Here is a 16,674-nt window from a genome sequence, read left to right as displayed (position 1 = left end):
TGGGGGGGTGAGTCAGGTCGCCACGCACGTGTCGCTTCACTTTTCCTCTGGTCACTATGGAAGGACCCCCTGACGCTTCCCCGTCATACACTGTCTTGCGCAGCCAGACCAAGGAATTCATATTCCGCCTTAATAGATATTTCTTGCAAGAGAAAGCAAATCGGGCAACACTCTTACCTTTGACTCAAGCAAGGAACCACTCAATATATTACTCTGTGTTTCTACTCGTATGTGCACTTATTTGACAAACATGTAAATTACTTGTCTCATTTTCATTTATATAACCAGAATCTTTATTGCATTTAATGTACTATATAACTGCATAGGTATTTGGGTCTCTTCTGACTTCTTTTAATGAAGAAGAGAACGATCATCACTCCGTTTTCTTTGAAGAAGGTACTGGTATAGCAGTAGCAACGTCGCACCCAAGAGGAGCCACACCTTGTGGGTAGCTACGGATGAGTTCTAGTATAGTGCTAGTGTGACACCGCGGTGTCACACTAGCACTTTTTCTGTCGATTAATGCGATTTCCGTAGATTTTTCAACGTTCCGCATGAACTTATCGCATGAATTTGTCAGACGATAGGGATCGTTTCCGTCTGCAAATTTTCCGCCTTTGTTTACATACCAAGACCAAGACCACAAGACTTGCCGCATCTCCTCAACCTGCTTCTATGTGCATTGGTTCTACCACTAACCATGAACGCATCCATGCACGCTTTTTGGCTTGTTTAGCTCGTCTAAGTTTCGTAATACACAGTATTACGTTCAGAGCAACGTATCTTTGCCGTAGCGTGGCCTCCATGTTTGTTTACATTAATTTGTCGGTCTGTGTTGGCGGGAAGTGACGACGAAACACCGTTTGCGTGTGACAGGCCGCAGCCAAAATATTGTTGATTTTCTGAAAAAACGACGGAAAAAGTGCTAGTGTGACACCGCCTTTAACCTATTTTGGGCCCAACTGACGTCACGATGCTCCTCCCCCAAATGCGTGCAAGCTGACCCGTTTGAGAGACCCTCAGTGCCACGGAGTCGAGGTTATTCTCATGGCATGAGCGTATATGAATACTAAGATATGATATCCATTATAGCAGGCAATAGAGGAGTGGAAACAAATATCATGGGGAAAGACAACACACCAAGCTAAAAGGGTCACAAGAAGAAGAAGAAGAAGCGGCCGAGTCGCCGCGAGTCTCCCGCTTCGTCTATGGCTGATCTCATCTCTGCTTTATTTTTTGGCATTCCATGTAAGATTTCACTTTATGCATTACAAAACAATCCTTTCCTGGGGGCAAGGTTTGTAAAAAGCTAATAGAAATGTTGTTTTGTGAACATAAATGCGAGAATGTGACAGAATTTGTACGTAGCTCCTCTAACTTTCAATGGCTCATATGACATCATAAAAGTAGTGGTACATCAGTGGCCCAATATGCTGCCAAACGTATATATAATTTTTTTTAACCCATATGGTATGTTGGGGACCAGCCCAGAACGCATCCCCGCCTATTTCCATTATTTCCTATGGGAAAATTACGTCCGCTTAACGAATTTTCGCTCTACGAACAGCTTTGACACCTCCTATCCTGTTCGTTAAGTGGAGTATCACTGTATATATATATATATATATATATATATATATATATATATATATATTTTTTTTTTTTTTTTTTTTTTTATAGTAGTGAGAAGAGTAAGGTGATGATTGTGATAGGGTCAGAGAATGAATGTAATACAGTATGGAGGCTGGGAGAGAATGAGTTGAAGCAGGCAGAAGAATACAAGTACATACTTAGGGATGTGGATGAGTCCGAATGGGTATGAAAAGACAAAGAATGAAAAGATAAGCTTGGTGAACCAGTGGGTGGGTCGATTAGGAAGCGCGGTAAGGATGAGAGCAAGTAAGTATGACGTGCTAAGAGAAGTGTGGAATAGTGTGGCTGTGCCCAGTAAAATGTATGGTATGGATGTGATTGCATGGAACGAAAGTGAAATTGACATGTTAGAAGTGGGGCAGTGTAGAGTAGCTAGGCTAACACGGAATGCACCGAGGTACACAGCAGTAGAAGCCTTAAAAGGTGATATGGGATTGAGCTCTTTTAGGGAAAGACTTATAAAAGCGACACTTAGGTGCAAGGTTAGGCTTGAGAGAATGGATGATGCAAGAATAGCAAGGAAGGTGTATCTGTGGAGTGAAAGTGGAAGCAAATGGAGGAAGAGCTGCATGAGAATGACAGAGAGGTCTGCTGGTCTACAGGTTGGGTGGGCAGTGAGAATGACTGGGATGAATCATAATGAACTGGAAACTGGAATGGGTCGTGACAAGAGGAGGCAGAGTAGGAACTTAATGGGATGCTAATTCAAAAATCCAGTCCACATAAGAAAGATGTTTCTTCATCTTTGTGTATTTCCCTCAGTGCCAATATATCAATATGGGGAATTCATCTGCTTCTGACCATAACTCGGGGAAGAAGAGATAAACTAAAAGCTAGACACTGGAAAAATACTATGGCACTGAGGAAAAGCTAAGAAAACATCTACTGAATCAGTGTGTATATTATGTGTTGGTATGAATGTTGGTTCCTTAATACATTGGGATAGTCCAAGAGAAGTGAAGCAATTGAGGAGAGGTGTATCACGAATTATATGTCATCAGCTCCCAACTTAATAGTATGAAGGTTAAAGTCATAAAGGAATATTACTTCCTTGTCATTTAAAAAAAAAATAAATGAAGTCAATAAGACTAGCATTATTAGCTATGAAGATCTATATACAACCACAGCATAAACCTTGAAGACAGCAAGAAAAGTAAGATGAACATCAAGCCACCTCATGTTTCATAACTAATCCTGTACTATCAGTTGTGGATAATACCATGAGTTAGGAATAGAAGAAGGCTATGCTTGTTATTGCAAAAGAAGCAGTGTAATTGTTAAGAGGGCCATTAATGTAGTGTATTTTGTTAAAGCAAACAATTAACAATAGCAAGAGCACAGTGAATAATTAGACATGAATTCTTTTAGAAATGGAAGTTAGGTAGAGAAAATTTGCTTGTTGAAAAGGTAGGCCTCCTATAATGCATGAATGGGGGGAGGATAGACCCCTGGGAGTAAGGTAGGTTGATGCTGAACAGGTAGAGTCATCCTTTAACCATCCACTAGTTACAGACTCAGACGTAAAACTACTTATCACCTGACAGTGATTGGCTAATCTCATGGGAAGGACGGATCTCAAGATTGTTAGGAAGAAAGGCATCAATTTTCCCTTCACATGTTAATACTACTGCACCAAAACAGTAAAAATTTTGTGTCTATATGATAGGTTCATTCTTTTGTCGAGATATTTTGAAAGAAATTTGTTTCGTAGCCTAGTTTTTTATAAAATTTGGAAGTGCGAGGAGCCTTGTGACTCGAGGATGTTTTAGTCAGCTTTGCTCGGATCGACTGCGTCTCATATTTTGCATCATTGCATGTTTATTTGGGATAAGTCTATGTTTTCCTTCCAGCCAAAGTTGTAGGAGACCTAATTCTACTAATGTGTTACCACGATCACTATATGTCAAGAAATAATTAAGAAACACGACATTTAAGTGAGACTTTCGGAGCGGACATGAGCATCGTCCCATCGGAGGTGAAGGGCTGGCCGATTTTGACCAATAAACTTGTAAACAATGAACATTTCTCACTGAAAATTTTTCCGGAGCAGCATGAATCATTCTTTTCTTTAGCTTTTGAAAAGAAATGTGAGACTCACTGTAGCGTGATGGTATGTCGATGTGCGGAGCTGTGTCTGTCGGAGCTATTTGGAGGGTTCAAACATTCGGTAAATAATACATTATAAGATTACTGACGATGTGTTATATATGCTCATGATGACAATTATTGATGATACGCTAGGATATTAACCCCATAAATCCTTCTATCTACGAGTTAGAGCAAAGATAACAGAGGGGTGTGAAACCCAGGGGATATTTTCACATGGAGAGAAAATTTCGCACGCGTCACCAGAAAGCGGCGAGGCAAATGGACAAGCCTCTTGTGTGGCCCCTGTTCACCTAAGAGTAAATAGGTACGGGATGTAACTCGAGGGGTTGTGGCCTCGCTTTGCCGGTGTATGGAGTGTGTTGTAGTTTCAGTCCTACCCGAAGATCAGTCTATGAGCTCTGAGCTAGCTCTATCACACTGGCCTATGATACGCAGAACGAGGAACATCCGCCCAAGATGGCTGGAACTTGCCTGGGATTAGCGGAGCCAAGTTGGGATGGCTTCATATCCATCCCGGTTCTTCGTATGCTATCCCAATGGAAAAATAAACATAATATATGTAAAATAAAAAAAAAACTTTTATTTAAACTAAAAAGAACGTGACAAAATTTTTCATATTGGAATTTTAAATATTTCATCAATTAAAAAAAAAAAAAAAAAATATATATATATATATATATATATATATATATATATATATATATATATATATATATATATATATATATAAATCATGTCGATAGTTTGGGCTCATGGTAACTACCTCTGACTCCAAAGCTGCCATCTTGCACGTCTCGATCAGCTTTTCTCTAGTTTCTTTTACTTACTTTTCTTCAATAAGAGAAAGTACAAATGCAGTTCCAGAACGAAGCACAGGTTGAGATATAAGCGGCATGGTTTTGTTCTGGTTGTTATTGGTTGCTGGGCCGTTTGCCTAGCATAGCAAGAACGCGGGCAGCTTGTGTCTGATAGTGTTCCTGGTTTCGTACAAGAACCATGGCCCGCGTTCCGCGTATCATAGGCCGGCTGGATGACCAGCAGACGACCGTGGTGAATTACACACACACACACACACACACACACACACACACACACACACACACACACACACACACAACAGCTAATGCTATAGAATAAATATTCATTTGGTATTATGCTTACTAACTTGCTTGATATAATTAATTATCTTGTCTCCTTTTACCTCCTCAGCTCTATCAAAACTGCATTTTTTTTTATTTGCGTCTCTCTCTCTCTCTCTCTCTCTCTCTCTCTCTCTCTCTCTCTTAATAGAGCCCATTGGGGGTGTACTGTACATCCCTCTCGGTAATTTTCCACAGTGACTTTGCCAGCTTGCTGTTGCGCGCCAGCCACGAAGGGATGGCCTCCTGCAACGTTAAATAGAGTAGAAAACGTTTTGGTTTAAACTTCAAGACTGTTTTGTTTATGTGCAGTTTGATTAAGTGCAGCAAAATTTATTTATTTTATGTAATTTAAGGCACTCCTTAAAGGAAATGAAATATTGGAATATGGTAAGTGAATGCCTGTAAAATGGACGTGTGTGTGTGTGTGTGTGTGTGTGTGTGTGTGTGAGATTCACCTCGGTCGCCCGCTGGTCACCCAGCCAGTCTTTCCCATTACGGAGCGAGCTCAGAGCTCATAGACCGATCTTTGGGTAGGACTGAGACCACAACATACTCTACACACCGGGAAAGCGAGGCGACAAACCCTCGAGTTACATCCCGTACCTATTTACTGCTAGGTGAACAGGGGCCACACATTAAGAGGCTTGCCCATTTGCCTCGCCGCCCCGGGACTCGAACCCGGCCCTCTCGATTGTGAGTCGAGCGTGCTAACCACTATACTACGAGTGTGTGTGTGTGTGTGTGTGTGTGTGATTCACCTCGGTCGTCTGCTGGTCACCCAGCCAGTCTTCCCCATTACGGAGCAAGCAGAGCTCATAGACCGATCTTCGGGTAGGACTGAGACTACATAACACACTCCACACACCGGGAAAGCGAGGCCACAACCCCTCGAGTTACATCCCGTACCTATTTACTGCTAGGTGAACAGGGGCCACACATTAAGAGACTTGCCCATTTGCCTCGTCGCTTTCCGGGATTCGAACCCGGCCCTCTCGATTGTGAATCGAGCGTGCTAACCACTACACTACGTGGTGTGTGTGTGTTTCACTGTTTGATCTGCTGCAGTCTCTGACGAGACAGTCAGACGTTACCCTACTGAGCGAGCTCAGAGCTTATTATTTCCTGAGACCAGGCACACACCACACACTGGGACAACAAGGTCACAACTCCTCGATTTACATCCCGTACCTACTCACTGCTAGGTGAACAGGGGCTACACGTGAAAGGAGACACACCCAAATATCTCCTTCCGGCCGGGGAATCGAACCTCGGTCCTCTGGCTTGTGAAGCCAGCGCTCTAACTACTGAGCTACCGTGTGTGTGTGTGTGTGTGTGTGTGTGTGTGTGTGTGTGTGTGTGTGTGTGTGTGTGTGTGTGTTCTTACCTTGCACTCGTCAAAGTACTTTCCCGTCACGCCCTCCATCTCCTCGGCCACTGCTAGGTGAATTATTGTCTGGGCGCCCAACTCGCTATCCTGCCAGTGTTGATGAAAAGAGTGAATGGATAAATAAAGAACACAGGATGGAAAGAAATAAAGAAATTATTAAAGAGATGAAGACGATATAAGAGTTCTATGATGTGAGAAAGAATTAAGGAGAAAGAGGCAGAGAAAGTGGGATGATAATGTAGGGCGAGAAGAAGGAAGAAGTCCATGAAGGAATACAAATGACAAATATTAACATAATTGGTAGTTCTCACAGGGTTGTTTATGGTGACTGTATTATCTAATATACAATGAGCAAAAATGGAGAGGGAGCGAAAGGGGAGGATGCAGAACAAATATTAAAACAAATGAAGAAATCTTAAGGAAGGCAGTGGAAATAAAGAAATAATCAAGAGATACTTACAGTATTTATAGTACTTAGTTCGTGTCTGTGCATACTGCTCCTTGATTAAGTTTAAGGAGATTGAAAACGTTGGTAGAAAATGAAAAGTGAAATCGCATCGGATTTCTGCCTTGGTTGAGATGGACTTGTCTGCTTATCTTGACTTCGTATTTTTGTAGTTAAGTATTCTCTCTCTCTCTCTCTCTCTCTCTCTCTCTCTCTCTCTCTCTCTCTCTCTCTCTCTCTCTCTCTCTCTCTCTCTCTCTCTCTCTCTCTCTCTCTCTCTCTCTCTCTCTCTCTCTCTCTCTCTCTCTCTCTCTCTCACCTTGCCAAGTATGCTTAGCAGTATGTCGCCAATATGCAGGCAATATCTTCGCCACCAAGTGGTCGAATTCTCGGCACGGGCAATGATGTCAGTGCTGACGGCCCCGGGATGAAGGGAGTTGGATGACACTCCTGAGAGAGAGAGAGAGAGAGAGAGAGAGAGAGAGAGAGAGAGAGAGAGAGAGAGAGAGAGAGTACAGTAGCAGCTTAATGCAAAACTTAAAATATTCTGTCCAGTACACATTTATACTGAGCTTCGTTCACTCGGGGTAGCGAATCAATATTTTGATTGATGCTTACTTATCTGTTTGGAAATGGTGATTTTTTTTTTTTTTTCTATATGCATATGTGATGGTTATCATGATCATTATCGACTCCACTGATAAAGAAACTCCTAGTGAAATTTTACACCTTGTCAACTTTCTCGAAATAAGATACATAGCTAGAATTGTATTTTCGTTTTCTTTCTTTTTTTTTTCCAATATTCGAAACTATTTAAATACTTTAAATCACATTATTATCTTTGCTGGAAGATGCAATTTCTCGATGGCTTCCTCGTAAAATCTGTGCAAGAAATGATAAATTATTAAATTCTTTGGTAAACAGTTTAAAATTTTATTCTGCCTCTTAGAAAGACTGAAGTTGCAAAAAAATATCATCTTAAGAGATGCCCAAGAATATTTCTAAAGTTCAGTAGGCTTGAAAAAAATACGATGAGCCAATGTAAAGTTCCCACATTTCTTGACTAATAGTGAAATATATTCAAATGTAATACAAGTGATCTCCATAATTTGTTTCTTATTACATGCTCTTATATGCAATCTGTACATCTGAAACGTTATTCACTGTGTGTGTGTGTGTGTGTGTGTGTGTGTGTGTGTGTGTGTGTGTGTGTGTGTGTGTGTGTGTGTGTGTATGTAAGATTTCATGCAAGTCGTAACATTTCATCTCAAAGAGTTTTTACGCTCTCTGTCGTGTAGCAGTTTATCCTCACCTGAACCTTGCAGTCTTTCGGCCAGCTCGGCAGAGAAGAGAATGTTGCACAGTTTGCTGAGGGAATATGCCGCCATCGTGCTGTAGGTCCTTTTTTCGAAGTTGAGGTCTTTCAAATCTATCTGCCACGTCAAGAAATGAGCAGCCGAGGACACGTTAACGATCCTGCTGGGTGCACTGGCCTTCAGACGCGCTACAAAAATTAATGAAAAAAATATATATATATATATATATATATATATATATATATATATATATATATATATATATATATATATTTGAAATCAACAAATGAATAAATAAAATCGAATATAGGTACGCAAATGCATGACAGTGACAGACCAATAGTATGAAACCTATTAATAGCAGCGTTAGAAGTTGGATGTGTTGATAATCTACTCGCTTCTATAACATTCTTTGTAATTCATACTCTTATCATTCTGTAATCTATGCTATCGTACTATGATACGGAAAAATGAGAGAATAAAGGTATGAAGAAAATGAGGTTAGATTAAGATGGAAAGAGGAAGAATAGCAAGTGCTTGTTTGACGACGACTTTTTCGTGTCCCCAGTAGTGCGCGACAACTATTCCGCCTAAGTGTTAATCACATGAAGAGATCGTATAAAACCGAGATAAAGACAAAACATAACTACTAGCGAAAGGAACAGTAGCACCAGCAGCAGCAGCAACAGGTGTAGTAGTAATAGTAGTAGTAGTAGTAGTAGTAGTAGTAGTAGTAGTAGTAGTAGTAGTAGTAGTAGTAGTAGTAGTAGTAGTAGTAGTAGTAGTAGTAGTAGTAACAGCAGCAGCAGCAGGAAAGAAGTGTGATCAAAACCATGATTACGGACGTGGATGAGGCAAGATGACTCGAGACACTCACGGAGAAGCAGATTGGTCAGTAAAAAGTGGCCATAGTAGTTGGTAGCCATGGTCAGCTCCAGTCCGTCACGCGTCACCTCTCGCATCTGTTTGCCTGCGATGCCTGCGTTGTTCACCTGCAGGAAGAAGTGGTGCATATGGTAGATTTCGCTACGGGAGGGACTCCTGAACTATCTTACTTCATTTGTCCCTTTTTGCTTCCAACGGACATTTACATTCCCCTCCCTCAATGCGCTGTCAAAGTGTTGGACGTGAACTCGTAAAATCAAAGATGAGGACATGACATTTGAATAAAGTAAAGCGACTCGGAGACGACAAGGCTGATGATATCACGTGATTCTTAAAGAGGAGTTTAGGACTCTCATAAAAATACTCTGAGAAAGCTCAAAACTGTCAACAACCCCTTCTTCTTCTTCTTCTTCTTCTTCTTCTTCTTCTTCTTCTCTCTCTCTCTCTCTCTCTCTCTCTCTCTCTCTCTCTCTCTCTCTCTCTCTCTCTCTCTCTCTCTCTCTCTCTCTCTCTAGGAGAAAATCTGGATAGAAGTATACAGAGGAATATATATATATATATATATATATATATATATATATATATATATATATATATATATATATATATATATATATATATATATATATATATATATATATATATATATATATATATATATATATATATATATATATATATATATATATATATATATATATATATATATATATATATATATATATATATATATATATATATATGATAGGTAGTAAACACCTACCGAAACGATAAATTACTCCCAGCGAGGTCTAATAGCACTATTTCATGGAGGGGGGACTATGAACTCTCCATTAAAGCTAGTTGTGATCTCGCTGAACGTTTCCTTTTGTGTCTCATAACTCAAGGGGGCAGTCACAGCCTGCCCTCTAAAGACAACTATCCCTCTTCACACAAAACTACATGCACTTACCATACACACACACACACACACACACACACACACACACACACACACACACACACACACACACACACACACACACACACTTCACCTAAAATAAAAAATTCAAAATAGCGACTCCAAATCCAGCCTCGGAGGGCCCTTCTTGGGAGGGGACCAGAAATGTTCCCAGGTCGGACTGCTCTCTCAATGGCCATCCAAAATGTCTTGACACCTCCCTCGACTTTTTCTTCATTAACTTCTGCAACATTCGTGGTCTTAGATCTAATTTTCAATCTGTGAAACACCACCTCTCCTCTACTAAACCTCATCTTCTTTTCCTCACCGAAACACAGCTGTCTGAGGCAACTGACAGTAGCCCTTCTCTGTTCCCTCCTACTTTCCCTATCCTCATTTTCGTTCCAAAAGTGCATGCTGCGTCTTTGCGCACTACGACTTAATTTGCTCTCGTGCCCACGCTCTCGAATCTTCCGAGTTTTCCACCATCTGGCTTCGACTCAATAGTCACTCTCTAACTAAATTTATCTGTGCTGTCTATCTCTCCCCTAACTCCTCTGAATATAGTAGATTCTTCGATTATTTAACTTCCAAAGTGGAGCACATTCTGTCCCTCTACCCTTTCGCGGAGATCTCCATCCTTGGAGATTTCAATGTTCACCACCAGCTTTGGCTTTCCTCTCCTTCACTGACCATCCTAGTGAACTAGCCTTCAACTTTGCTGTCCTCCATGACCTAGAGCAACTGGTGCAACACCCTACTCGCATTCTTGACCGTTTTGGAGATACGCCCAACATTCTTGATCTTTTCCTTACCTCTAATCCTTCTGCTTATGCTGTTACCCTATCTTCTCCTTTGGGCTCCTCCGATCACAAAATCATTTCTGCATCTGGTCCTATTTCTCCACTTCCTCCTCAGCATACCCCAAACCGGAGGTGCCTCTGGCGTTTCGCCTCTCTCAGTTGGAGGGACCTGAGGAGGTATTATGCTGATTTTCCCTGGAATGATTACTGTTTCCATGTCAGAGACCCATCTCTCTGTGCTGAACGTTAACGGAGGTGATAGATTCTGGCATGGAGGCGTACATTCCTCATTCTTTTTCTCAACCTAAACCTTCTAAACCTTGGTTTAACACAGCCTGTTCTCGTGCTATACATGATAGAGAGGTTGCCCACAAAAGGTATTTGAGCCTTCCATCTTCTGAATCTCATGCACTTTATATTTTTGTCCAGAATCATGCGAAGTCTGTTCGTGAACTTGGCAAACACTCTTTTATAAACAGAAAATGTCAAAAATCTTTCAAACTAAACCATCTCTCTATACTTCTGGCATCTGGCCAAAAACATCTCCAATAATTTTACTTCTTCATCTTTCCCTCCTTTATTTCATCCTGATGGCACCACTATCATCTCATCTGTTTCTAAAGCTGAACTCTTCTCTCAAACCTTGGATGATTTTGGGCTTGTCTCTTCCTCTCCTCCTCCCTCTGATTATTTCATGCCTTAGAATTAAAGTTCCTCATAATGATGTTTCCCATGCCCTCGCTGGCCTAAACCCTCGGAAGGCTTATGGACCTGATGGGGTCCCTCCTATTGTTCTCAAAAACTGTGCTTCCGTGCTTGCACCTTGCCTGGCCAAACTCTTTCAACTTTGTCTATCGACTTCTACCTTTCCTTCTTGCTGGAAGTTTGCCTACATTCAGCCTGTTCCTAAAAAGGGTGACCGTTCTAATCCCTCAAACTACCGTTCTATAGCTTTAATCTCTTGCTTGTCTAAAGTTTTTGAATCTATCCTCAATAGGAATATTAGTAAACATCTGTCACTTTACAATCTTCTATCTGATCGCCAGTATGGCTTCCGTCAAGGTCGCTCTACTGGTGATCTTCTGGCTTTCCTTACTGAGTCTTGGTCATCCTCTTTTAGAGATTTCGGTGAAACTTTTACTGTTGCGTTAGTCATATCAAAAGTTTTTTATAGAGTCTCGCACAAAACTTTGATTTCCAAACTGCCCTCCTACGATTTCCATCCTTCTCTCTGCAACTTCATCTCAAGTTTCCTTTCCGACCGTTCTATTGCCGCCGTGGTAGACAGCCACTGTTCTTCTAAATCTATCAATAGTGGTGTTCCTCAGGGTTCTGTCGTGTCACCTTTCTATTAATCATTAATGAACTTCTTAACCAGACTTCTTGGTCTATCCCATCCTACTCTGATGATACCACCCTACTACATCTTTCCACGTTCTTTCAGAGACGACCAACCCTTCAAGAAGTCAACAGATCACGCAAGGACGCCACAGAATGCCTGACTTCTGATATTTCTAGGATTTTTGATTGGGGCAGAGAAAACTTAGTAGTGTTCAATGCCTCAAAAACTCAATTCCTCAATCTATCAACTTGACACAACCTTCCTGACAACTATCCCCTTATCTTCAATGACACTCAACTGTCTCCCTCTTCTACACTGAATGTCCTCGGTCTGTCCTTTACTCATAATCTTAACTGGAAACTTCACACTTCATCTCTTGCTTAAACAGCTTCTATGAAGTTAGGCGTTCTGAGGCGTCTCCGCCAGTTTTTCTCGCCCCTCCTCTGAATGTCTGTCTTCAGTGTCTTTCTCACCGCCGAAATGTTGCATCTCTGTCTTTTATCACTATTTTCATGCTAACTGCTCTACTGATCTTGCTAACTGCATACCTCCCCTCCTCCTACGGCCTCGCTCCACAAGGTTTTCTTCTTCCTCTCATCCCTATTCTGTCCAACTTACAATACAAGAGTTAACCAGTATTTTCAATCATTCATACCTTTCTCTGGTAAACTCTGGAACTCTCTGCCTGCTTCTGTATTTCCATCTTCCTACGAGTTGACTTCTTTTAAGAGAGAGGTTTCAAGACATTTGTCTCTGTCTTTCAGCTAATTATTTCCAATCTTTTAGGAAACTTGCATTTGAAGTGGGTCTTTTTATTTATTTATTTTTATATTTTTGTTGCCCTAGGCTAGTTTCCCTCTTGCATAAAAAGAATGTGTGTGTGTGTGTAATACACTGTTTTGATCTGCTGCAGTCTCTGAAGAGACAGCCAGACGTTACCCTACGGAACGAGCTCAGAGCTCATTATTTCCGATCTTGGGATAGGCCTGAGACCAGGCTGTGTGTGTGTGTGTGTGTGTGTGTGTGTGTGTGTGTGTGTGTGTGTGTGTAATTCACTGTTTGATCTGCTGCAGTCTCTGACGAGACAGCCAGACGTTACCTTACGGAACGAGCTCAAAGCTCATTGTTTCCGATCTTCGGATAGGCCTGAGACCAGGCACACACCACACACCGGGACAACAAGGTCACAACTCCTCGATTTACATCCCGTACCTACTCACTGCTAGGTGAACAGGGGCTACACGTCAAAGGAGACACCCAAATATCTCCACCCGGCGGGGAATCGAACCCCGATCATCTGGCTTGTGAAGCCAGCCACTGAGCTACCGGGCCGTGTATATATATATATATATATATATATATATATATATATATATATATATATATATATATATATATATATATATATATATATATATATATATATATATATATATATATATATATATATATATATATATATATATATATATATATATATATATATATATATATATATATATGAGACCTACCAGAATATGAATAGCATCCTCTGTCTGCAAAACTTCCTTGGCGAAGCGCCTGACGAAAGCGAGGTCTGAGGTGTCCAGTAGACGCACCACCACGTTCTTGTTGCCTGTCTCTGAGATGATGTGGTCTGTGCGGTAGGGAAAGAAGCCCGTTGAATGAAACGGTGCACATCTTTTAACTCATTTCAAACACACACACACACACACACACACACACACACACACACACACACACACACACACACACTTCACTTAAAATAAAAAATTCAAAATAGCGACTCCAAATCCAGCCTCGGAGGGCCCTTCTCGGGAGGGGACCAGAAATGTTCCCAAGTCGGACTGCTCTCTCAATGGCCATCCAAAATGTCTTGACACCTTCCTCGACTTTTTCTTCATTAACTTCTGCAACGTTCGCGGTCTTAGATATAATTTTCAATCTGTGGAACACCACCTTTCCTCTACTAAACCTCATCTTCTTATCCTCACCGAAACACATGTCTGAGACATCTGACAGTAGCCCCTTCTCTGCTCCCTCCTACTTTCCCTATCCTCATTTTCGTACACACACACACACACACACACACACACACACACACACACACACACACACACACACACACACCGTGTGATTTCAATTGAAGCTACATTTGAGAATGTGATAGATCAAGTGAATTGAAACCGAGTGAGGTATATTTTGATTTATATCCTCCTATTCGCAAAATATCTTCCATGAAGAGAAAAGCTTCATGGTACTAAGGATCAGGATCTAATTTGCTTTCTTTATTTGAATGAAATCTTAGACACTTTTAAATGACTTTTCTTCTTAAACAATTAAGCTCTATTGAGAATCCCAATAGTGATGTTAATGGGGGATATATACATAATCATTATGGATTGATAATAGATTTTACGGCATTTGATTTCATGGACGTCTTTTATTCGATGTTTCCAGTCATTTGATGATAAAAGAGCAAAAGAACAGCAGGTTATCAAGCAATCTCTTCCGCAGACGTAGATACGATATCCACTATCCACAGCATCCAATGTACTGCAGAACATAAGCTGTGGTCTGCAGTTAATCACCGCCGCATACACGATATATTTGACATACACCTATATATACATGTAGTCTCTCTTAACTGACAACAACAGAGGGACACTGTCCTCACCGGCCACCGCCTGTGCTTTCGGGACATTTCTGCAGGCGAGAATCACCCGCGCCCCGCGCTTCGCCAGGTCCTTGGCAGTTTCTTTCCCAATGCCTGAAAACAGAAAGAAATTTATTGCTTCTCAGCAAATGCCAATCCTGGAAACAGTAAAGAGAAATTAGAGAATCTAAGTTAAAAGTGGACGATATCGGAGTACAAGGGTGAAGGTATACCTTAACTATACTGTACACGATGCTCATCCTATGACGTCAAAATGATGGTTAATGTGGACTTTATGTAATTGTCAATCTAACAACATTTACCTTATTGTAGACACTACTAGTACGTGGCACGAACCAAAGGTTATTCGAAATTCATATCGACCTTCATATAAACATTACCCTTACTTAGCCTTTACAGGAGAATTTTAATTGTTTATTTACCTCTTTGTTGTATTGAAACGAATTTCACGCACTCGCGCGCTCACACCCCCACCCACCCACACACACACACACACACACACACACACACACACACACACCCGGTAGCTCAGTGGTTAGAGCGCTGGCTTCACAAGCCAGAGGACCGGGGTTCGATTCCCCGGCCGGGTGGAGATATTTGGGTGTGTCTCCTTTCACGTGTAGCCCCTGTTCACCTAGCAGTGAGTAGGTACGGGATGTAAATCGAGGAGTTGTGACCTTGTTGTCCCGGTGTGTGGTGTGTGCCTGGTCTCAGGCCTATCCGAAGATCGGAAATAATGAGCTCTGAGCTCGTTCCATAGGGTAACGTCTGGCTGTCTCGTCAGAGACTGCAGCAGATCAAACAGTGAAACACACACACACAAACCGTTCTGTAGTTCAGTGGAAGTTATCATAAGCATCTCAAGGCTCGAATTCATCTCAGATCGCTTAGGATTTTTAAGATAATTAGCAGTTTCTCGCGAGCAAGTGAGTCGGGTGTGTGGTGCGCGTGAGCTCTCAATCTTACTCATACATTGATCTCAATAATACTTCCTGGAGGATAACATCCTGCAGTCACCTGTCAACATGAGATCAAAACCATGGTGAATTACACACACGGATGAAGACACTAGTATACTGTTCGTAACGTCTGCCGAGTCTGGAATATATAAAAGTGGTGTGGCAATCACATATGCACAGTAACTGAATAAAGGAAAGAAAAGTGGAAGGGGTAGTACTACAAAATTAACCACAAGTATCCCGAGAGAGAGAGAGAGAGAGAGAGAGAGAGAGAGAGAGAGAGAGAGAGAGATGAACACACACAAACATGTTCGAGTCCTAGAAAGCGGCGAGGCAAATGGGCAAGCCTCTTAAAGTGTGGGCCCTGTTCACCTAGCAGTAAATAGATACGGGATGTAACTCAAGGGGTTGTGGCCTCGCTTTCCCGTTGTGTGTTGTGTTTGATGTGGTCTCAGTTCTACCCGAAGATCAGTCTATGAGCTCTGAGCTCGCTCCGTAATGGGGAAGACTGGCTGGGTGACCAGTAGGCGACCGAGGAGATGAATTAAACATACATACACACACACACACACACACACACACACACACACACACACACACACACACACACCGAGGTGAATTACACACATGGAATCCAATAAGTCGAGCCACCTACCTGCCGACGCCCCAGTCACAATAGCGGTCATGCCGACCAGGCTACGGGAAGAGGTGCAGCGACCTGCCCACCGCTGCCATACAGTCCGAACCATCAGCTTTATCAGCTCTGTTAAGGTTGTCAGCAGCATGACACACAGAGTCTTGGGAGTGTTTAGAAATGGTGCCGGAGTAAGGACTGCTTTGGATATGCGTGCTTTCCTAATGGAGCCTCAACGAAGACTGATGCTGTCACGATGGTTAGTCAGATGATGAATAGCAATGAGAGAGATTGCAGGAGGAATAGTGGTGGTGACGGGGGCGTCGATGTTGTTTCTGGTTGGTGACATAAGTTCAAGTCATGATCGTATCTATCAGTTTCA

At 41.7% G+C, this 16,674-nt stretch overlaps 1 protein-coding gene across 1 annotated transcript; it reads right to left on the bottom strand.

Annotated features, from left to right (window-relative positions):
* Positions 1 to 4,503: 4,503 nt before the first annotated feature.
* Positions 4,504 to 16,554, bottom strand: LOC123516844 (retinol dehydrogenase 12-like). The gene is made up of 8 exons (XM_045276543.1): positions 16,314 to 16,554; positions 14,700 to 14,792; positions 13,534 to 13,658; positions 8,930 to 9,044; positions 8,049 to 8,240; positions 7,056 to 7,186; positions 6,289 to 6,378; positions 4,504 to 5,147 (listed from the first exon to the last, which is right to left on the bottom strand). The coding sequence occupies exons 1-8, from the start codon at positions 16,441 to 16,443 to the stop codon at positions 5,046 to 5,048; spliced, it is 978 nt and encodes a 325-aa protein (XP_045132478.1). The 5' UTR covers positions 16,444 to 16,554; the 3' UTR covers positions 4,504 to 5,045.
* Between the last annotated feature and the right edge of the window lie 120 nt (positions 16,555 to 16,674).

Source organism: Portunus trituberculatus, chromosome 41, assembly GCF_017591435.1.
Source record: "Portunus trituberculatus isolate SZX2019 chromosome 41, ASM1759143v1, whole genome shotgun sequence".
In the NCBI taxonomy this organism is placed as follows: Eukaryota; Metazoa; Arthropoda; class Malacostraca; order Decapoda; family Portunidae; genus Portunus; species Portunus trituberculatus.
Note: the sequence above shows the minus strand (reverse complement) of the source record. Positions and strands in the feature narration are given on the sequence as shown.